The 24,171-nt window shown below is 44.6% G+C and overlaps 1 protein-coding gene across 1 annotated transcript in view; it reads left to right on the forward strand.

Moving 5' to 3' along the window:
* The first annotated feature begins 260 nt into the window (after window positions 1-260).
* The window catches only part of CYFIP2 (cytoplasmic FMR1 interacting protein 2), a 134,375-nt gene continuing 110,464 nt past the window's right edge, over window positions 261-24,171 (forward strand). Inside the window, exons 1-3 of the mRNA XM_086413755.1 lie at window positions 261-379; window positions 21,410-21,549; window positions 23,342-23,431. Coding sequence (XP_086269881.1) covers window positions 21,433-21,549; window positions 23,342-23,431 — 207 coding nt within the window. The 5' untranslated portion in view covers window positions 261-379; window positions 21,410-21,432. The remainder of the gene's footprint in view (window positions 380-21,409; window positions 21,550-23,341; window positions 23,432-24,171) is intronic.

The raw sequence follows: 24,171 nt of genomic DNA on the forward strand, positions 1-24,171 counted from the left end.
CCAAAGCTTCAGTCCTCCCACAGCTGCAGGTGTGGCTTCCAGGTCTGGGAGCTCCTGGGGAACAAGTCCACCCTAAGCGGCGCTGTTGGCTCTCCTTGCTGGGGTGAGTCCGAGATGCAGGCCAGGATGCACGGGCCGGCCTAAGGGGCGCACTTGGAGCCCCTGGCCGCAGCCATTTCCGGCTCTTTGTGTGACAGCCGCGGCGGCGAAGGGGCGGGATCTCGGGAACAGAGGCGGAGCCGCGGTGGGTGGAGGGGCGGGGCCGAGGGCGGGGCCCAGCGCGGCGGCCGCCAAGCGGAGCCCGGCAGAGCATCCTGCGCCCCGGCGCGGGGCCCCGCGGTAGCCTCTGGCCGCTCTCCTAGACCTGCCCCAGACCCAGGTAAGACCCAGGCTCGCAGGCCTTGGGGCCGGCGTGGGGACCGGGATGCTGCTGGGCATGGCGACGCGGCCGCAAGGATGCGCGAGGGGTCTGCACCCCTTCTCCGAGCCCCGCGAGGGTGCTCGGCTCGGCGGCTGGACTAGCGCGGCCTGGGAACCCCGAAACCCTCCGAAGGCTGGGCCTCAGGTCCGGAACAGCCCCGTACCCTCTCCGGCCCACTCTGGGCCCCGAAGTGCGTACCTCCTGCGGGGAGGCGCCGACGCACGGCGGAGCTGGGGCGCGGCGGTGGTGGCAGCAGCAGCAGGTGCGCGGCCTGGGCCGGAGCCACCGGCCCGGGAGGACGCGGCGCTCATCCCGAGCACCGGAGACACCTGCAGCGGCCGCGAGCCCGGCGGCGGCGGTGGTCTCCCCGCACCCAGGTACTGCATAGCGCCGGCCGCCGCCTCTGCGGCCGCAGCCACCATCACCTCCTCCAGGGCCAGCGAGGGCCTCCTGGGCCCGCCTGGCAGCCTCCTTGGGCTCACAGCTCCCTGCAGTGAACGTGAGATGGGTGGGGCGAGGGGCGAAGAGGCGATGTTTAGGGGTGCGGGCTTTAATGAGAGAGGAGACACGCCTGACCCGCTTTGAAGCCTTCCGGCCTAGCATCGCTCTCCCTGCCGGCTGTCTGGGGGCGGGAGAGGAGGTAGGGGAAGCGGGGGAGTGGGCTGACTCCTGGGGTAAAGGTTGGGTTTTCCTGAGCTCTGAAGACTCGGGAAGATGCCTACCTGTCTGTAGCGGCATCTGCTTTTCAGGACATCCCTCCCCCTCCAAGGGTACACCGTGTGAAAAGGAAGAGAAGGGCGTGCTCTTCGTGTGCAGTGGGGGCGGGGGTGGGAAGCATGGTCCGACAGGAGTATGATTCTCTGTATGGAGAACCTGGCAGAGCAGGACCCTAGGACTGCCCAGGTGCCCTCCCCAGCCCAGGGAATTTGACTTTGACCTCTGCTTGCCTGGTTTCCGCAGCACAGCAGAAAGACTCGCCAAGGGTTGATAGGCCCTTACAGCCAGGCCAAGAAGAGGACAAGGATCTTTTCCTGCCGGCTGGCTTGTGCCTTCACGGCTAGACCGGGAGCATGGGGCAGTCCTGCCGGCTTGCGGAGAAAATCAGGAGAGTGCTGGTTCCCACACTCCCCCTTTCCACCTTCTGCCTGTGTCCCCAGCGCAGTGGGTGTCTTACCTTACTCCTGGGCACAGGCCCTGTTGCAAGCCGTGCTGGCAGGCATGGAGATCACAAATGCTGGAGAGCAAAACATCTTAGGTTTATCTTGCTGGCAGGATGGTGAAGGACCTAAAAGTTGTTTCCTCCACGATCAGACCCCTAAGACCGCCCACCTCCAGTTCCAGATACTGCCCTGCGGAACCACCATCCCCACTGGCTATTTGCCTATGTCAAAAATTGTTTTCAAGAAAGGAGCCAGTGAACACATTAATCCTCAAGAGCTAAATACACAAGAATCTCCCATTAGACACAGAGCAGGTGCTTCAGAAGTCATTTGACCAGAAAGGAAACAGAAACTTGGAGGTATTTTAATGGAAAATAAAGCTTTAAGTAAATAATATTTGATATCTCTAGTGGTGGAATTTCAGGCAGTGGGCTGGAGGTGGGGGTGGGGAACTGGGTAGCAGTTTAGGGGAACAGCTTGCTGAAATGACAACAGCTAGCAGCTGTCAGCTCTGTTTGCTTGCTGCAAGGGCAACTTTGGCCCTGAGGACAAAAATACCATAAGAGTTGTGTGTGTGTATATTTGTGTGTAACTGGTCAGGGTTACTGTCACTCGAGGGTATTATTGAGCACCCAGTGACCACTTGGAGGAGGTGAGACTTTCCCATAGAGAGTTACTTGTTGGCACTGGCTGCCATCTGCCAGGGCAGCTCCGAGGCCACAAGGAGAGTGTGTTATTGCTCACAAAGCCAGTTCCTCTGGCTAGTTCTGCAGACTGAGCCTCTGGCTGGGGGCATTAGAGCTCTGCTCACTAAGCTGCTTTATTATATTTTCTGGCCAGTTCTGACTGGTTCCGTAAGCATCCAAGCCTACTTTGTTCAGTCCCTGCTGGAAATGGAAAGAGAAAAAGTCATTTTACACATTAGACCAGGAGGAGGGTGTAAAATCCACCAGGATCAGAGAGTTTTACTCCAATCAAATCAGAGGCTGGCCCACAGAAGACAGTAGACAAGAAAATTTAAAAAGTGGAAAAAGGTCTTGAGGGGATAGTGCATGTCCCCTCTGATATATTACGCCCTCTTGGGCATTCAGAGGGCCTCGGCTGCTGTCATTGACCAGAAAGCTGAATTAGGTGATGAATAAGCAACAAGCTGATTAACATTGGGAACAGCATTCCTGGAAAACAGTGCTGAGCTCCTCCAGCCTCCACATTTGATGATCAGCCTACCCTCTCAAAGAGGTTTCTTTTGGCTGCTGTTGGCCCCAGGGTTCCACCAAGGGCTGCACAAAATGGCCTTTTATAGCCTCCATGTGGCTACCATAACAATGAGTCTATTTCTTTACTGGCAAGTATTAATTATTCACTTGAAGTTGACGAAACCAGACATCAGTCATCTCATTGGAGCTTTTGTAAAAGGCCTTTGGTCTTATTGTTCTGAGGAGCATAGCTGAGTTTAGGGTCTAGAGGATGGACCCTGCATTAGTAATGGAGGTGGAGCAAGAGGGTGGAGGATGCTGCCGCCCCTGGCAGTGACACAGTGTGCCAGCTGTGGTGGGCAAAGAGCTGGTACTTCATTGGATGCTCTCATTAGACAAGGGCTGCATGAAAATGCTATGTAAACTGTCTAACACATAGTAAATACTATTTTATGTGTGTGTCTATTGTTGTAGTGTATTAATGACATAATCATTAAGAATGTGACTCATGCTACATTATATATTGTGTCAATTTAAGATGACAAATTTTTTTATTGTTGTCATGGTTGATTCTGCTAAAGAATTCCATGGCTTTAGAGGGCCTCCCACCAGGAAGGTTCCACCCTGGTCACCCAACGGACACTACATTGCTGGTGGCCATGTCCAAGAACAGCCCTTCTGTGAGTTGGTCAGTTAAGTCTTCACTGCGTGGGGATGAGGAGCGACAGGAGTTCCTTGACGTGCTAAGAGGAGTCCAGTTTGGGAGAAGGAGGTGTCGTCCACACAGAGTTCTTATCAACCCTTGTACCTCCAGAACGTTCCTGGATTTTGCTTTTCCCAGGGCAGTTGGTCTCTGTGACCATGAAACCCAGTCCCAGGTTGAGCTGCTAAAGGTAGCCAAAGGAAAGCCTGATAAGCAGGGATGTCAGTAAGGGCTTCAGCTGGGACACGTTCCTGAGTAGCGCACTGAAGGTAGATGTAGCTGGAGTAGGCAGACAGAAGGGGGAAGGAATTTACTGAGCAGACACCCAGAGGTAGTTCTCACATTTCAACACATAGATCAGGAAGGACCTCTTCCTCTGTGTACATTCAGCATTTTGCAACCCCACCAAAAATGTTAAGGGCATGCAGGCAGAGAGAGAGCAGTATACTGTGGTCTTCAGACGCAGGATTTATCCCTGCCTTGCTGTGTGCCTTTCAATCAGCCACTACCTCTCTGACTTTGAAAACTGGGGAACTGAAAGCAGCCTGCCCAGCTCATTACCTACCTTTTGCCACGGGAGCCCACGGATGAGATAATGTCTGTAAACCCCAGTCTGAGAAGAAGAAAAGGCCCTGGAAACAGAGGAGAGAAGGAAGTTCCTGAGTGTGTGGCCCTTTTAGATGGCTGCCCTCCATTCCTAAAGGGACAATTTATTAATTATATATTGTGTGTCAATTGAAGAAGACAAATCTGTGGTCTCTCTGTACCCCTGAGCCAACTGAAAGGGAAACTGAAAGGCACTTTGTGATTCACGGATTCTATCAAGGCCCCTGGAAGGCCTTGTCTGTACAAAGACACTTCAGAATGTGGTCAGTGGCTGTGGGACGCCTCCCAGGATGCAAAGAGGTTGGGTACCGGCTACCGCGCCCTGGCCACTATGCTGAGGACTGTGTGCGATGTGCCTCAGAGGACCACCAATCAGGTCATACTTCTTGCACCCTGGCAGCAGAGGTGAAAACAATGTGGGCGCCAATTCTTGAAAGAAAGTGTTTTGAAAAGGCAGAGCTTGGGTTCAGGCAGAATTTCTTGCAGAGATCATTCTGGCTAAGTGGCATTTTGATAGACTTGCGGCAACTCAGCAACAGTATAAGGAGAGGAGAGAGTAAACATGACCTGGAGAGCTGCCCAAGAAAGACTCAATGATGACATCATCAATAGGTCTTTTGATTTCGTGTTTGCATCATCCTTAGGCCATTGTAGAGCAGTGGTTATCGGGCATTTATCTCTTTATGGAATAGGGAGATATTTAGTGTGTCCATGGTGTGTGGTCTCTGTCTTCTAAATAATGCAGGAGATGAGGTCCTCTGCAGAAAGTAAAGGTGGTGGACTGGTAAGGAGAGTGCGGGAGGTGTCCGGAGGTTTGGAACAGCTGCCTTTGTGGGTGGAATAAGAAATCAGATGGGAATGAATGAGAGCATTGTCTAACTGTACCAAAGGCCCAGTTGAGATCAAAGAGACTCTGCAGGGCTGACCCTCAAAGAAGACACTCAGTAGCTCAGTGTTAAGTGAAGGGATACCTGAGAATGATATTCTGTTTGTGTTTTTCAGTTGTGGTGCTTTAAGACCAATTCAGGCAAGATATGAACGATGAGATAAGAATCCAAAACTCAGGGTCAGCCATCAACCTCCAAGAATGCTATACATTCATAGGGGAAAGAGAAATGAAGTTCTGCTTTTTATTTTTTTGAGGTGGAAACAATGACAGAAGAAACTTCTAAATATATCCCCTTACATTCTTATTACAATAAGACTGACTTAGATATGGTGCCTTAGGGGCCCATGATGATTTAAATTTTGTGTTTTTTTTTTTTTTTTTTAAAGAAGACTTTGATTGTTGACCATTGGCTCTTGCATTCAGCAAATTGTTCATGAAGTGTTAGTTAAGCAAGTAATACCTAGGATGTGCCCAGCTCTGTGCTAGTTGCTATGGGTCAGCCCCCGCAAAAGATGACAGTTAATCCTTGTCTTGTCACTTTTGGTGATTCAAAGAATTAGTAAAATATAAAGCAGTTTATAATGCAATAGGAAATTATGGACTCCAGATTGTGAGTGCTTTGGAAATCCAAGAAGTGAAGCTTGTGATGGTTCAGTTGGTCAGACCTTCATGGAGGAGTCTGTCTTGAATTGGGTCTTGACACTGATCAAGGGTAGGATATGAGAAGGAGAGAAGACAGTTCACTAGGGAGTAGAGAGAGCTTGACAAAGGCATGAGGCAAGAATGTTCATGGGCTGGTTTATGGCACCCTGCATACTCAGACCACAGAGGATAGGCCCTGTTGGGAAGCGTGGTCTTGAAGGACTCCCTTTGGATGGAGTGTCCTATTTATAGTCACGGTCATTTGCTTTTGAGTTGGAATGACCCTGAGAGAGGTTCTGGTTCAGTGATTCCTATCTAGTTGTTTTGGGATTTGCTTTCATTTTTCCTCAGTGCATTTGATGAACAGTGTCAACATACAGTAGGTCACACCCAGCAGCCAGTCCCCCTCCCAGCTGTAGCACAATTTTCTTCCACTCAAGAAAAAAGATGAACATTTAAGCAATGATTCCGTGAGAGGACTTTGACCCCTCCCTTACATATCATAAAAAGCAGCTTGTTTGCCAGCCTCATTTCTTAAACTGTTATTAGGACAAGTTGCCGCAATAACCTTCACAACAGAGGTTTTGCCATCGTGGTTGAGAACCACTACAAGACCAACCTCCATATTTTACGGGCGGGGAAATTGCCCTTTTAGAGTGAGGCAAAGGTTCAGGGGCCGATGTCAGTCTTCAGGCTGAGCCACATTCAAGTTGCAACTTCACATCCACGAAACAGGTTTCCGTGCTCCAAGCCAGTGACTGAACAAAAGTCTCGCTCTTTGTTTCCACAGCAGATGTGGTGGCTTCCCTTTCTGAGTTTTAGCAGGTGCTTCTGAGAGGCAGCTCCCCTCTCCTCCGATACAAGTCACACTGGTGCCCCGCCTGCCCCCGCCATGGTGTCCTGTCCCAGCAGGAGCAAATCAGCAAGCTGCCTTTGGTGGCAAGACTGCCCCTCCCAAGAGGGTGAGATCTGCCTGGGTAGGTTGTCAACAGAAAGGCCTCCTCACCCCTGGCAACACAGGAAGAAGCTGAGTGAAACGGCAAATACAGTGATAAGCCCTGTAGCCTCACCAGCATGTTTTCCTTTGCTGTAAACAGAGAAGCGGGTAGGCCTTCTCCAGAGACCCAAGTCGGGGCTGACCTGGACTTCTCTGCTCTGAGCTCAGGTCCCCTGTGTGAGAGAAGCTGCAGGGGATGGGGCTTCTGAGCCCCGAAGTCCACAGGGAGGGACTTGCTTAGCAGAGGCTGCCTGAGACAGCACTGTGGACTGGGCCAGCTGTCTGATTGCCAGCAAGGAAGCCTTGGGTTGTTGTCTTTTAAATAAATTTTTAAATTTTGATCAAAGCCATACATAGACATGCTTGAAAGAATCAAATAGTATTGAAAGACTCAGTGAAAAACAAGCATCCAGTGCCCACCTCCTGTAGAGGGCTGCTGCCTTTAACTCACCGTTTCTTCCAGTACTTGCCTCCAGATCTCTAAATGATATGCTTCTGCTGCCCGTTTCTTGATTTATCTGTGCTACGCACTGTCTCTTCACTTCCTGCTGTGATGGATGAAGAGTTCACTTTCTGACACCATCCTCCTCCCTCTCCTGCCCGCATCTTACAATATAGTAAGAGCTCTGTTTTAACCTAAATTATGTTTAAAGCATCTGCATTATGAAGACTTGTAAATGATGACCCCTAGAGAGCCACGGTATGTCCTTTGATTGTATTTCCTTTCTTACATAGAGTTTTCTTTTATTGCAGAATTAGAATTCTTCCTCCCTGGTTCTCTCCCTCCTTTCCTTCCTTCCTTCCTTCCCTCCCTCCTAATATTCCTCTTTTTCATTTATAGCACTGTCACATCAGGTTCCCCTCAGTCTCCCAGGAAGTTGCAATGTTGGCCCAGCTCAACCCCTAACTACACAAGGGACCCTGCCCAAGTCCTCTCATCTCTTGACCTCAGTGTCCTCATAGTAGAAAGAGAGAGCTCAGGTAGGAGACTTGTCCTCATTCTAAATCTCAAAGCCTGTCACCCCACCCACAGATTTTTGTGTCTGAGGAGTCACTCCTTGGCAGGACAGTCCCAGGCCCTGGCCACAGAAACAGGCAGAGGAGGGCCCGGTTTGGGCCCTGCCTCATGGTATTCTGCTCACCCCACAGTCCAGGGGCTCCCCCTGGGTCGGTGTGGCTGTGTCTCTTGCTGTCCTTTTCTCTCATGTTCATTTTCATTCATGCATGTAAGGTCAGCAGACTCCCCAGACTCCCCAGGCTCCCACTCCCGCTCTCTTTGTCCCGCTCCTGCTTGTATTATATATACCCTAAGGTCTCCAAAAGTGGTCATACAAATTCTAACATTTTTTGGTAACAGCTTTATTGAGTTATGGTTCACATACTGTATAATTCACTCATTTAGAGCATACAGTTCAGTGGTTTTAGTAAATTCACAAAGTTGTGCAACCTTCGTCAGGATGAATTTTTATAACATTTTCATCACCCCAGAAAGAAACATCATGCCCTTTTAGCAATGCCACCTATTTTCCCCAATATCTACCCCAAATCTAGGCAATTACTAATCTACCTTATTTCTCTGTGGATTTACCTATTCTGGATATTTCCTTTAAAAAGCATATTGCGCTTCTTTCAGTATAATATTTTCAAAGTTCATCTATGATGTAGCATGTATCCATAATTCATTACTTTTTGTGGCTGAATAATATTCCATAGTATGAATGTTCCATATTCTATTTATTCATTCATCATTTGATGGACATTTGAGTTGTTTCTACTTTTAAGCTATTATGAATAATGCTACTATGAACATTCATGTACAAGTTTTTTTGTGAGTATATATTTCCATTTCTTTTAGGAATATACCTAGAAGTGCAGCTGCTGGGTCTTATGGTAACTCTGTGTTTTAAACTGTGAGGAACTGCCTCACAGTTTTCCAAAGGGGCTGCACTCTTTTACATTCCTACCAGCAATGATTGGGGGCTCCAATCTCACACCTTCACCAACACTTGTACTTACCAGTCTTTTTTATTATAGCTATTCTAATGGATATGAAGTGATATCTCATTATGATTTTGATTTGCATATCCCTGAGGACTAAGAATAATAATTATCTTTTTATGTGATTATTGCCCATTTGTATATCTTCTTTGGAGAAAAGTCTGTTCAGATCTTTTGCCCATTTAAAAATTGGATTGTCTTTTTATTTATTGAATTTTAAGAGTTCTTTATATATTCTACATGCCTAGAAGATATATGATTTCCAATTTTCTCCCATTCTGTGGATTGTCTTTTTACTTTCTTGATAATGTGATAATGTCCTCTGAAGTACAAGTTTTAATTTAATTTTGATGATGCATAGTTTTGCCTACTTTCTATTTCATTGCTTATGCTTTTGGTGTCATTACATATTTCATGGTTCCAAAGGTTTACTTCTTTTTTTCTGTAAGAGTTTTAGCTGTCTTTAGCTGTTCATGTCTTTGATCCATTTTGAATTAATCTGTTATATGGTGTGAGATAGAGGTTAAACTTCATTCTTTTGAATGTGGTGTCCAGCCATCCCAGAACCATTTGGTGAAAAGAGAATATTTTCCCCATTGCATTACCTTGGAACCCTTGTCAAAAATCAATTGAATATAAATGTGATACTTTATCTTTGGATTCTCAGTTCTTTCCATTGATCTATATGTCTGTCCTTATTCCCCACTGTTTGATTACTGTAGCTTTGTAGTAAGTTTTTAAATCAAGAAGTGTATATCCTCCAATTCTGTTCTCTTTTGAGATTGTTTTGGCTATTCTAAACAGTCCCTTGAATTTCCATGTGAATTTTAGGAACAACTTGTCAATTTCTGCACAGCAGCCAGCTGGGATTTCGGTAGAGATCGTGTTAGATCTGTATCAGTTTGGGAAGTATTGCCACTTTAACAGTAAGTCTTCCAGCCTATGAAAATGCACCTCATGTATGCGTGCGTGTGCCCTGTGCTCAGTCGTGTCTGACTCTTCGTGACCCCTGGACTGTAGCCCTCCAGGCCCCTCTGTCCATGGCATTCTCCAGGCAAGAATACTGGAGTGGGCTGCCATTTTCCTGCTCCAGGGATCCTCCCAAACCAGGGATTGAACCCATGTCTCTTGCATCTTCTGCACTGGCAGGCAGATTCTTTACACTGTGCCACATGGGAAGCCCCTCATTTATGTGACCTTTCTTTTGTTTTCCTACAGTGTTTCATAGTTTTCAGAGTATAGATTTTACAATTCTTTTTACTAAATTTATTCCTAAATGTCTTATTACTTTTGATACTATTGTAAATAGAGCTGTTTTCCTAATTTCATTTTTACATTGAGCATTGCTAATGTATAGAGATACAATTGATTTCCATACGTTAATCTCATATCCTGAAATCTTGCTGGACATGTTTATTCATTCTAGTAATTTTCTAGTGGGCTTTTAAAGGATTTTCTGCATACACAACCATGTCATAGAGATAGTTTTATGTCTTCCTTTCTAATGTGGATATCACTTATTTCATTGTCTTTCTTAATGGTTCTAATATCCAGGCTAGAACCTCCAGCACAATGTTGAATAGAAATGGAGAAAGCAAATCTCTTTGCCTTCTTTCTCATCCTAGGGAGAAAGCATTTAGTCTTTCACCATTAAGTCTGATGTTGGCTGTGGGTGTTTCTGTAGCTGCCCTTTATATGGCTGAAGAATTTCTCTTCTGTTTGTAGTTGGTTGAGTGTTTTTATCATGAAGCAGTGTGAATTTTGTGAAATGCTTTTTCTGCCTGTGTTGACATGATCCTGTGGGATTTATCCTTTATTCCGTGGGGATGGCTTATCACATTCATTGATTTTTGGATGTTAATGGCAAACCAATCTTAGATTCTGCAGTAAATTTCATTTGGTTTTAGTGTATAATCCTTTTTATATGTTGCTAGATTTGGTTTTGTTGGGGGACTAACTTTTATGGTACACTTCCTACCTACCGAGCTGTTCGCATGGATTAACTTATTTAGTTTTCAAAGTATATGAAATAGGAACTACTCATATTATTCCTCATATCAAAAATGAGGCAAGTGAGGCTCAGAACAATTATGCCATTTTCCTAAGGCCACACAGTCAGGGAGTGATAGAGTCACGACTCTGGTTCACCACCACACTAAACCACCTCTAGTGATCATATCAATGGGGGTTCAGTTCAGTTGTCACTCAGTCTTGTCCGACTCTTTGTGACCCAATGGACTAAAGCATGCCAGGCCTCCCTGTCCATCACCAACTCAAACTCAAACTCATGTCCATCAAGTCAGTGATGCCATCCAACCACCTCATCCTCTGTCGTCCGCTTCTCCTCCCGCCTTCAATCTTTCCCAGCATCAGGGTCTTTTCCAATGAGTAGGTTCTTCACATCAGGTGGCCAAAGTATTGAAGTTTCAGGTTCAGCATCAGTCCTTCCAATGAATATTCAGGACTGATTTCCTTTAGGATGGAGTGGTTGGATCTCCTTGCTGTCCAAGGGACTCTCAAGACTCTTCTCCAACACCACAGTTTAAAAGCATCAATTCTTTGGCACTCAGCTTTCTTTGTAGTCCCGGTCTCACATCCATACATGACTACTGGAAAAACCATAGCTTTCAATACATGGACCTTTGTCAGGAATGTCTCTGCTTTTAAATATGCTGTCTAGGTTGGTCATAACTTTTCTTCCAAGAAACGTCTTTTAATGTCATGGCTGCAGTCACCATTTGCAATAATTTTGGAGCCCAGGAAAATAAAGTCTGTCACTGTATCCATTGTTTCCCCATCTATTTGCCATAAAGTGATGGGACCGGATACCATTACCTTAGTTTTGCTAATGTTGAATTTTAAGCCAATTTTTTCACTGTCCTCTTTCACTTTGATCAAGAGGCTCTTTAGTTCTCCACTTTCTGCCATAAGGGTGGTGTTATTTGCATATCTGAGGTGATTGATATTTCTCCCGGCAATCTTGATTCCAGCTTGTGCTTCTTCCAGCCCAGCGTTTCTCATGATGTACTCTGCATATAAGTTAAATAAGCAGGGTGACAATATACAGCCTTGATGTACTCCTTTCCCAATTTGGAACCAGTCTATTGTTCCATGTCCGGTCTAACTGTTGCTTCTTGACCTGCATACAGACTTTTCAGGATGCAGGTCAGATGGTCTGGTATTCCCATCTCGTTAAGAGTTTTCCAGAGTTTGTTATGATCCACACAGTCAAAGGCTTTGGCATAGTCAATAAAGCAGAAATAGATGTTTTTTCTGGAACTCTCTTGCTTTTTCGATGATCCAGCGGATGTTGGCAATTTGATCTCTGGTTCCTCTGCCTTTTGTAAATCCAGCTTGAACATCTGAAGTTCACAGTTCACATACTGTTGAAGCGTGACTTGGAGAATTTTGAGCATTACTTTACTAGCGTGTGCTGCTGCTGCTGCTGCTGCTGCTAAGTCACTTCAGTCGTGTCCAACTCTGTGTGACCCCATAGATGGCAGCCCACCAGGGTCCCCCATCCCTGGAATTATCCAGGCAAGAACACTGGAGTCAGTTGCCATTTCCTTCTCCAGTACATGAAAGTGAAAGGTGAAAGTGAAGTCACTCAGTTGTGTCGGACCCTCAGCGACCCCATGGACTGCAGCCTTCCAGGCTCCTCTGTCCATGGGATTTTCCAGGCAAGAGTACTGGAGTGGGGTGCCATTGCTTTCTCTGTACTAGTGTGTGCTGCTGCTGCTGCCAAGTCGCTTCAGTCGTGTCCGACTCTGTGGGACCCCATAGACGGCAGCCCACCAGGCTCCCCCATCCCTGGGATTCTCCAGGCAAGAACACTGGAGTGGGTTGCCGTTTCCTTCTCCAGTGCGTGAAAAGTGAAAGTGAAGTCGCTCAGTCATGTCTGACTCTTAGCGACCCCATGAGCTGCAGCGCACCAGGCTCCTCCATCCATATGAGTGCAATTGTGCGGTAGTTTGAGCATTCTTTGGCATTGCCTTTTTTTGGGATTGGAATGAAAACTCTTCCAGTCCTATGGCCACTGCTGAGTTTTCCAAATTTGCTGGCATATGGAGTGCAGCACTTTCACAGCATCATCTTTCAGGATTTAAAATAGCTCAACTGGAATTCCATCGCCTCCACTAGCTTTGTTCATAGTGATGCTTCCTAAGGCCCATTTGACTTTGCATTCCAGGATGTCTGGCTCTAAGTGAGTGATCACACCATTATGATTATCTGGGTCGTGAAGATCTTTTTTATATAGTTCTTCTGTGTATTCTTGCCACCTCTTCCTAATATCTTCTGCTCTGTTAGGTCCATACCATTTCTGTCCTTTATTGTGCCCATCTTTGCATGAAATATCCCCTTGGTATCTCAAATTTTCTTGAAGAGATCTCTAGTCTTTCCCATTCTGTTGTTTTCCTCTATTTCTTTGCATTGATCACTGAGGAAGGCTTTCTTATCTCTCCTAGCTATGTTGGAACTCTGCATTCAAATGGGTGTATCAATGGTGGGTGTGAGATGATTTTCATGTGATACTCAGACCTGTGTTTGTTTTCAGTGTTCTTTATTTTCTATTTTAATTTTGTTTGTTTTAAAATTTATTTATTTTTAATTGGAGGATAATTACTTTACAATATTGTATTGTTTTCTGCAATACATCAACATGAATCAGCCATAGGTATACATATGTCCCCTCCCTCTGTTTATGGCAGGTGATAGTAGTTCTCTATTAGTGATCATGATATAAAGTTTCCTTCTAAAATATAATTATAAAATTGAAACAAAAAGCCTATTTAGAAAAAAACTACTAAGCAAATAGGATATGATTGCATATTCCATGTTGATGTAAATTATGTTATTAATAGTGAAGGAGAAGGGACGGGAAAGCTAGAAATAAAGACAGGCTAAGCCACCACATTCCTCTTGTGTTGTTGGGGAATTCAGGCGTGTTCATGCCTTCTTTCATCCAGTATGTCCTCTGTGCCTCCTATCCCCTTGCCATCCTGCTAAGGTCTCTGAGATTTTCAGTGATATGTGAGAAATGGTCTGTGGCCTCAGGGAGCTTGAACATGCAAGCGTCATTCTGCTCTGGGGTGGAGGGCACACGTGTTTTACTTCACAGACAAACTCAGATTGAGTGCTAGTTGTCACTTGGAGGTTTGTCTTTCATGAAAAGTATATGGAGGCTTCCTGTGAACTCATTGAGAAATAGAGCTGTAGTCAATGAGCAACATTTGCCCTGGCGTGGGAAGAGGAAGTACTAGTACTCGGAAACCTTCTGAGGCAGAAAGTGTGGGAAGAGAGGTAGGTACTACTAATATACTTACCACTGGGTCATACGGTCACTCTGTATTTTAAAATTCCAGGAACTGCCAAAATGTATTCCAAGATGGCTGCACTATTTTATATTCCTACCAGCTATGTATGAGGGTTCCTTCCGATTTCATATCCTCCCCAACTTTGTGCTGATAAGCTTTGGGAGTTCCAGGGAAAAAGCAATCACGTCATAGAGGCGAGAGATCTTGAAGGATAAGTAAAATCAGAACCTGCGGTTATAGAGGAAGGAGATTTCAGTTCATAGATAACTGTTCACAGAATATTGCAAGTTATCACTTTACTTGCTCAGGTATTAAATATGTGAATAATTTCAATGACGTTCTTTTTGAAATATAAAGGACTTTCTTACTACTTATATTCCTTGTCACCTGCCCGGCTTTTAAAAACCTGGTATCTTGGACATCGTAATGCCTCTGTTGATGTTTTGGGACATCCATTCATTGAAAAAAATCTTGATTTCTAGCTGCATTTGTGTGCATGGCATTGTGCTAGTTCGTGGGTGTGAGACACAGCTCCTGTCCTCAAGGAGAACAGGATCATTTAGGGCAGGAGAGAACACATGGTAAGTTGTGAAATAGAACTTTAAATAAGGAGCACACTGGGACTTCCCTGGTGGTCCAGTGGCTAAGACTGTGTGCTCCCAATACAGGGTGCCCGTGTTCGATCCCTGGTCAGGGAACTAGATCCCACATGCCACAACTAAAGAACCTGCATGCCGCAGCGAAGATTGACGATCCCACATGATGTAACTAAGACCCAGTACAGGCAAATAAATAAATAAATTTTTAATAATATCTTTTTTAATTTTAAAAAAATATAGAAGGAACACACTGGAGTCTGTAAGGACCACGAGAGAAAGTAGATTCAGGTAGCGTGGCCGGGGAGTCAGAAATTCTTCTTAAGGAGGTACCCATTTCCTTAGGTCTCTTCTAGCTCTAGGCTCATTCTGGCAGTGTGTAAGGTATTTGTTGAGTACTCTCGGGTACCGTGATATTGGTGGTACTCTTGCAGGCTGCTGAAATGTGTGGAGTTTTTCCCCTTACACTCCATGGCCCGGACCCCTGTGCCTGTGTGGTTCCTCTGTCCCCCCTGTATAGCTCCGTCTCTCCTCTCTACCCTCCACTGTGTGGCTGGCTCCTTACCTGTGGCTGCGTGTTGTGGATTGGTTCAAGTCATGCTCTAAAGGTAGCACCGAGTGACATCTGTGGGGTTTGGAGCCACAAGATCTGACCAATAAGTGGAGTGTTCCTGTAAAACTCTTCATTTCCAGTCCTCTCAGAATCAGCCCCCTGGTCCATGTGGGCACACCCGATGGAAGTCCTGTAAGATGTGCCCAAGTTACGTGTCCCTGCATGGTACCCACACCTGAAAAGAAGCTGCCTTTAATGTGTGAGAGGGTGTCAGCTGCTGGGAGAACCCTGTGACCTGTGCAGCCACGTCCTGTCACAGCAAATGTGCGTCCCTCACAATCTCCAGACATACTAGCACATACACATGATGGAAAAGCAGGTCACCTTCTGAATTACTTCTTTTGATTTTTTTTCCTTGATCAATCAATTGCTACTCAGCCTCAGCCTGCCTTTTATTTATTTTTATATGTTTATTTATGTATTTTTTATTTGCATAAAAAATATACATATGGATTTATTTTTTAACTTTTTTTTAATTTGTTTATTTTAGTTGCTTTCTAGCTGGGGAGATTTACACAGAGAAAATATTTCTTGGCCTGTCATGAAACCCAAAAGTGACAGTTACGTAATCTTTCTAGTTTGGCAGAGTCTTGTTCTTCTTGAAGAAGGAAAAGGCAGTCAGATTAAAAAAAATAATAATAAAGTGCTTAGTACCTTTCAAAAAAAATTCAAAAGTAGGAGTGGTCTAGAAGAAAGGGCATAGAACAGGGGGCCAAGATATGCTGTTTCTGCCCTGACTCGGCCACTAGTGACCATGTGACCATGAATGAATGTTTTTACTTCTCAGCGACATTGTGTCCTCCCTAGAAAAACAGCAGAAATAACACCTGTCCCCTGGAACCTGCAGAGGAGTTGTGCCTGAGGAAGTCAACATGGAAGATCTAAGGAGTTGACAATTAGTGATAATTATAATGCCTTTTTTTTTTTTTGTAGGAGTGTTTTTGCAGTGCTTAATTCATCCATTCGCTCTCTTAAAAAGAAGCCATTCAACTAGCTAACATTTCTCCAGTGCTTGCTGTGTGCCTGCTGTTGGGCTGAGCATTCCACGTGCTGTGATGTTATATAATGCTCACAATAAGTCACTGAGGACCAGGACTATTATTAATCATCACCTTTTTTCAGATAAGGAAAGGGAGGTTCGGAGAGGTTATGTAACATACTTAATGGTTATGCAGCTAGGAAGTGACAGATGACAGATTTTGAATCCAGAGCTTGAGCTTACCCACCATACTTAGCCTAGTTTTCCAGGTCATTAAAAATTATGACTTTTTTCCTTTTCCTTCTAGAAAGTCAGACAGAAAATGACAATGCAGATCTTTTGTTTAGAATGCATCAACCTGCAGTCCCAAAGCCAGGCTCTCCTAGTACCCATCCTGCATCTGTGGGGTGCGCCCCTTTTTGCTCAGAATCTATCAGTCATCTTGGCAACATGGGGGTGGGGGGCTGTAAACCCTTCTCAGAACCAGATTGCCTGGGAGTCCAATGTTATTACTTCTCAATGAAACCAGGCTGCTGAGTTTAAGTTTATTATGAAGACACTGAATTTCAATCTGCCATGAATGCCCCACATTGCAGCTTGCAGCTGTGTCTGGTAAATGTTGCTCCCAGAACAGTGTTAATTTTTCAAAGTTTTATTAATTTCTTTTCCAAAGTGACAAAATGGCCACGTGGTCATGGACTGAATATTAAGAATTCTTCTCCTTTGGAAGATTGTGTAAAAGGTAGGACACTTGGGCTGGAAAAGAAGTACTTATATGTATACCTCAGTTAAAATTTCCACAATGTTTTTTCTTTCTGATTGATGTAGAGTTGGCAGTGACCTCCAGCACTTGGGTTAGAAATATCTGATTTCCTTCTCCCTTAGGCAGTGAATGATCTACAAACAAACAGAGAAATGCATTAGAGAAGCTGAATTTATGACGGAAATAAAGATTCCTAATTTACTGGCTCTGTAGGCCGTTCACTTATTGATTCTCTTTCAAGGGATGGATGGGCATTTTACTGTGTTAAAGGGGAAAATCTTAAGGGTTATTCTTGTAAATGAGTATTCTGGAATCTCAAAGCCTAGAAGAAACCCAGTTTATAGGAAGAAGAAGGCAGAGATCATGGCAAGTAGGAGTCAGGGAAGATGCAGTGACGGAAGATAGATCAGAACTGGGAGTGTATACACTGAGCTGGGAGTTTTTATGGGAATTTTCTAATGTATTTAAAATTGAATAGAAAAATTATCATAAATCCCTTTCTGTTAGCATCACACAGCATTGACAGTTAACTCATAGCTCTGTTTGTTTTATCTATTTCACTCATTCCCCATCTAGTATTATTTGGAAGCAAACCCCTGTATCCTTTTATCCATATTTTAGTAGGTACTTGTTAAAGACAAGGACTCTTTTAAAACATAGCTTCAATATTACTGTCATATCAAAAAATTAATAGCACTATTTCCTTAATATTGTCAAATAATCAAGTCAGTGACTACGAGAGAAATTTTCCCATTTTTGAATTTATGTTACAGTTTCATCTTTATGAAGGTTTGTTTGAAATAAGAACCAAATAAGGTAAACACATGTGATAGTCTAAGTCTTTTATCATCTGTAACTTCCACCTCCATCTTTTTTTCCCCTTGCACTTTTATTTGTTAAAGGTACTGAGTTATGTGTCCAGCAGACTTTCTCATAGATTGTCTTTTACTAATTGCATCGCTGTGGTGGTTTAACGTGTTCTGTCCTCTGTATTTCTTGTCTGATGATATCCAAAGCTTGCTTAGATTCAAGTGTTTTGGATTCAGCACTCTCCCTGAGGTGATAGTGTGTTTCTCCATCAGGAGGCACAGAACGCCTGGTTGTCCCTCATGTAGTGACGTAAGCAGTGGTTGATGATCAGAGCCTATGTCCATTTGTTCATTAGGTGTTGAAAACTAGGGATATTTTAATTCTGTGAATCTTTATGGGGAAAAAAGAAATACCTTTATAAATAGAGAAGCAGCCATCTCTTCTACAATTTAGTGATCCAGTGATGCAGTTGGTACAGGAAAGAATGGCTCAGTGTTTGCAAACTCTTTCCTTTTATTCATTGATTTTCAACATGAAAGTTCATTCACAGGCATCGTCCAACAGTAACAGAGGCACAAAACCAAGTTTTTATTAAGTGTCTTTACAATCTTATGGATACACATCTATTTGTATTGTTTCAAGTCCGTTGAGTTGTGCAAATTGGTCCTCAGATTGCCCCCTCTTTGGCCAGTGGAAGCTGCCTCAAGTTGGTCCTTTGACACAGCCTTGGCAGTCATAGATAAATAGCTGCTTCTAGGCCTTTCTTTGGGGTCACAGAGAGTGGGACACAACTGAGCAACTGAACTGAACTGAACTGAGGCCTCTCTCTTTTTTTTTTAATTGAGATATGGTTGCTTTACAAATGTTGTGTTAGTTTCTGCTGTACAACGAAGCGAATCAGACATATATTTACATGTATCTTCTCCCTCTTCAACCTCCCTCTCACAACCCCCCATCCCACCCATCTAGGCTTTTCTTATGTAAGACAAACCTAGGTTCCAAGCCCAGCTCCACCACTTGCCAGCACTTGACCTTTTAATATTATCTAAATTCGGAGCTTCTGTTTGCTCATCCGTAAAATGGGAATAATCATAGTATTATACTTGCATTAACCCTTTATAGGGTTGATACAAGATTAAAATTGTCAAGTGCTTGGCAGAGTGACACAGAGAAGGGCTTAAAATGTTAGCTTTATTATTATTTGAATTAATGAAGAGAATTATTGGGGCTTTGAAGCTTATAGATCATTGCATGCTAAGCCGCTTCAGTTGTGTCTGACTCTTTGCGACCCTATGGACTGCAGCCTGCAAGGGATTCTCCAGGCAAGAATACTGGAGTGGGTTGACATGTCCTCCTCCAGGGGAATCTTCTCAACCCAGAGATGAAACCCGCATCTCTTAAATCTCCTACATTGGGCAGGCGGGTTCTTTACCACTAGTGCTACCTGGGAAGATCATATAGATAAGAAGTCATATAGGTCATTACGCCCTGAAAAATTCTGCAAAATGAACATCACATTAATGTAAGAAAGAAGACAGTCTTTTCTGTGGACTGGCAGATGGTTGGTTTGGCTGTAGAACTGAAGACCGCAGTTAGAATTCAGGGCAGAGAGAGAGTGGAGGAAGAAGCATAGGTGTGGAGAGGGCCTGAGACCTCCCACCCCCGTGAGGCCAGGCACCTGCTGAGGGCAGAGGGGAAGTCACTTCTGAGCTCCCTGCGCCCTCATTGGGTGGGGCCTTCGCTGTTGCCGGAGCGCGTGACAGGGAGGTGAGTTGAGAGCTCAGTGAGGCGTGAAGCGGTACTCAGCAGCTCAACCCCACCTGCCCTCCCGACCAGGCCTTAGGAAGACGCTGGGGCAGCCTGCGTGGGTGCACTGTGCAGCTGTGTCAGCCGGTCACAGCCTGGCCCAGCTGTGCTGTCGCTGGTCCTGTCCCGCCCTGGTCTCTCATTTCCTAATGAGCAAGGCGGATCCTCTGACACTGAGACTCCAGCCCTGATGTGGGTCTCAGGCTTCTCTGGGCTTGGGGATTGTGGCGGGGGGGGCACTCTCAGGAGCACAGTCTGCCTTCCCAGAATTTCTTTATTCAGATGTACTAAGGGATTGGAAATGACAACCCACTCCAGCACTCTTGCCTGGAGAATCCCATGGACAGAGGAGCCTGGTGGGCTACAATCCATGGGGGTCACAAAGAGTCAGGACTGAAGTGACTTAGCTCACAAAGGATTAGCAGCAGCGGCTTCTTCATCATCTTTTTATAAAACTCAGTTTTTCGATTTTTGTTCACCTAGTCTACTGTTGCTTTTGTTTTCTTTGTTTTTTGCTTCATATAGTTCTGCTTTTGTAGTTAGTAATCCCTGCATTCTCATTTCTTCGAGTTGATTTTTATCCATTTTTAGGTTTTTGAGCAGAAAATTCAGTTCATGCAATTCTGCTTTCTTAGTTTCTGTGAAATGCATCGAGACATTTATTCATGCTCTCTGTCTTTCGGTTCTAAATATTTTATAATTTCTATTTGAATTCCTCTTTAGCTATGAATAACCTGAGAGATACATTTTTACAAATTTTCACAGGCTTGGGTTTTTTTCTTTGCTATAAGTTGTGTTATCGATTTCTAGTTTTATGGCACATAGTCAGTGAATATGACTTCTACAAGGTCATATTTGGGGGAACTTGTAAGAACTTGTTGTATGCCCTAAATCATGATCATGTTTTATTAATGTTTTGCATATGCTTTAAAAAATGAGTTTTCTGTTTGCTGAGTGCTGAGTTCTTAAAATAGCAGTTAGCTCCAGATAGGTAAGTGCTGTTTAGAACCTCTTCAACTTCAGTGTCTGGCAAAGTTCTCCTCAAAGCCACTGTACTCTGCCAGGGTTTGAGACACAAAAATGTCCATCTCGGGCTTATTTGCTTGGTGTAGCTCACAAAGAATACCATACTTCTAGGCCAAGGAAGACAATGGCTCTAATGTTTTTGCAAATCAGGTTAAATTCTCTGGAGTCTGAATTCTCTGATTCCCAGTTTAACTTCAAACTCTGGTTTCAATAATCTTTGGCACTCTTGATAATGGATATTTGTGTTATGCAAGAATTGAAGAGTAGAACTGATAAATATCTCCTCGAATAGCAAAAACTGGAGGTTGACTTTGACTCAAGTCTCAGCATCAGGCATGACTTGAGGTCCTTTGCTTCTGGTCTCTGTGGTCGCATAAGCATCATGTAACTTCCCTGAGCCTTGGTCTTCCATCGATTATGTGGATGTAATACGGCCTGCCATGAGAGGATTGTGGTGTGAGGTTCAGTCGAGGCAATAGACATAAAAAAGTACTTTGTAAATGTAAAGAGGGCTTCCCTGGTGGCTCAGACAGTAAAGAATCTGTCTGCAGTGTGGGAGACCTGGGTTCGGTCCCTGGGTCAGGAAGATCCCCTGGAGAAGGGAATGGCCACCCATTCCAGTACTGTTGCCTGGAGAATTCCGTGGAAGTGGAGCTTGATGAGCTTCAGTCCATGGGGTCACGAAGAGCAACTAACACACACACACACACACACAAACTGTAAGGATATCCTTAGATATCCCACACAGATTGAGTAGCAAGTGGAAGTGGTCTCAACGCATGTTACTTACCTCCCTGGATGGTCTGGAAGAAGCCTGGACAGGGGTGGCCTGGGAGAAATGTTTGGAGGCCCCTGAAACTCTCCGTTTCCTTCTCTTGCATCCCCTCAGCGTGGACAACGGAAACTGCAGCCATGACCACCCACGTCACCCTGGAAGATGCCCTGTCCAACGTGGACCTGCTGGAAGAGCTGCCCCTCCCTGACCAGCAGCCATGCATCGAGCCCCCGCCTTCCTCCATAATGTACCAGGTAAGTCCTCCCAGAGCACCGGGACCAGGATGAGGGGCTCAGGAATTCTGGGGACCCCCTGAGAGGGTTTGCCCTGCGGGCAGAGGGAAGGGGGCTGCCTGAATCTAGAAGGTGAAAGGTCATGAACTGATGGAGTCCCCGGTGCAGTGGTGGAGCTGAGTGTAAGAAATAGATTAGCTAGTAAACATATACCAGCGCCATTTCTCTTCCCAGGGAAAGGCTTGTTGGTCTGTTCTGACCCCAAATACCTTCCTGGCTATTCGTGCTGTGGCACCAACCAAGGTTTTGGCAGCTCTGACCTCATGAATTAAACATCACCATTAAAAAACCCCTAGAGCCCGCCTGGGTAATTACTTTTTCTTCGTGTATGTGAGAAGAGATCTTCAACTCCCCACAGCCCATAATGGCTCGGGGAAGCTGGTCACAGTTGTTTGCTTTTGCCCAAAAGAGGCAAGCTCGTGACAAACTGTGATCAGGTTGCTCAAAACTGTGATCCCACCGGGCATGGTGGGAAGGGTATTGGTGCAGCCGGAGTCAGCCTTGCAAATAGCCCCTTGTCTGAGTGTGCTGGGCAAGTACACCATGTTAAGGAAGAGTAAGTTAATTGTAAATTTTTAGCTTTCTTGCTGTATTTGACCTTTTGAAAGTTCTGGGACTGCTAAATGAGACTAAGAATAAATGCATAGTATATTTCTAATTTCATTCAATGGCTTGATTTATTAAGCACATGCCTGAAGGTTCAACTCATCAAGTTGGTTTATTCACATTGTCTAACCCACAGTAAATTTTTAATTATGTAGATATCTTTTTATTATAAGCCATACAGCAAAATATAACAAATAAAAATTTCCCTGAAACTATGTCTATATATACATGCATATATACATCCACTCATCTTTTTACCATTTAGATATATAACTTTTTTTTTTTTTTTTACCAAAAGAGGATGGTAAAAGCCTCTATGATTTGACTTTTTTAATGTAAAATTTATCATGGATATTTTTCCTGACAGTACTACAGTGCTACCATACTATTTTTAACCAGCACATAGTACCTATAAGCCCATTGTATGGATATGCTATTATTTATTTAGCCTTTTGCTGTTAATGGACATTTGGATGGTTTCCAGTTTTTTTATTACAAAAAAATTACTGCAGTTATTATTCTTGTACAGAGGTATCTGCACCCTCTGGCAAATATTTTTGCAACAACGAGATGAAAACAGTGTATACCTTTCCTTTTCTTTAGTATCTTCACCTTTAAAAACATCTTTACATTTTTAATGCAGTTTTTAAAGGTTACTTTTCATTTACAGCTATTGCAAAATATTGGCTATATTCCCAGTGTTATACAATACAACCTTGAGCCTATCCTACACCACTAAGTGTGTGCCTCCCACCCCACCATTTTGCTCTTCCCCTTCCAGAAAAAAACCACTAGTTTTTCTTCTATATCTGTGAGTCTGCTTCTCTTTAAAAAAAAAAAAAAAAAAAAACACACACATCTCCACTTTTAACAGCTATTTAGGCTTGTATAGTTTAAGTTTTCACTTGTGAGGCTCTCTGGGTGAACCTGATTACCCATGGGAAGCAGATGCAGGCCCTGTCTGTGGCCAGCTTCTGCCCAGTGGAATGCAGGGTGGGATTTCTCGGTGGAAGATGAGAGGGCAGTGTGGAGATAGATTTCCCCAGAGAACGTGGGCATTGGCTGGCAGCAGTTTATTTCCTGGACACCCAGCCATCTTGAACCTGTTTTCCAGCCACTAAGTGTTCCTGTCCTTTAATCCCTGCAGGCTAACTTTGACACAAACTTCGAGGACAGGAATGCCTTTGTCACAGGCATCGCGAGGTACATCGAGCAGGCTACAGTGCACTCCAGCATGGTGAGTCTCCGTGGCCCTCAGACACAGACATAGCCCCTCCTTGAGGAGGCAGGGGCTCAGCTATTCCAAGAACCCACTGCCTCAGAAGGCTCCACCTCCTCAAGCCCTTTTTCCCACCCCACCCATCCACTCTCCATGCCTAGGGGTACACTGGTCCGTATCCTCCAGCCTTGTAAATCCTGCTCACCTTTGGGGCCCAACTCTATTCACACTGTTCGCTTTCCTGAGCTTCTCTCTAGCTTTGGGGTTAACAGTTGATTATATCTTGCCTTGTTTTGTACTTTATAGATTACTGGCTGTGTGGAATTTTGGCTCTTGACCAAAGCACAAAGTTTCTCAAAGTTTTGCAGTAACACATTCTTGACTGGAGGAAGCTGGTGGCCTAAATCATTCACAGACAGGGGCCAGTGGTTTGATGGGACTGTGTCTGACTCACCTGTGTGGGTACCTTCTCCCTTTGGCTTTCATGATTTCACCCTCATGCATCATTGACATTTAAAGAATTCAGGGACTTCCCTCGCAGTCCAGTGGTTAAGCCTCTGTGCTCCCAGTACAGGGGGCAGAAGTGCAGTTGCTGGTTGGGGAACTAAGATCTCACATGCTGCGCACATCCTGACCTAAGACATAAAATAAAAAGTTTAGTTTCTTTAAAAAGAACAAAGAACAAAAAAATTTCACAATTTCTCATTCACAGGCTCTGCCTACAGCTCAGCGCACCTTCCTCACTATATCGTCGATAG

This window comes from Bos grunniens, chromosome 7 (genome assembly GCF_055505025.1).
Source record: "Bos grunniens cultivar Pamir isolate PY7600 chromosome 7, Bosgru_T2T1.0, whole genome shotgun sequence".
Classification (NCBI taxonomy): Eukaryota; Metazoa; Chordata; class Mammalia; order Artiodactyla; family Bovidae; genus Bos; species Bos grunniens.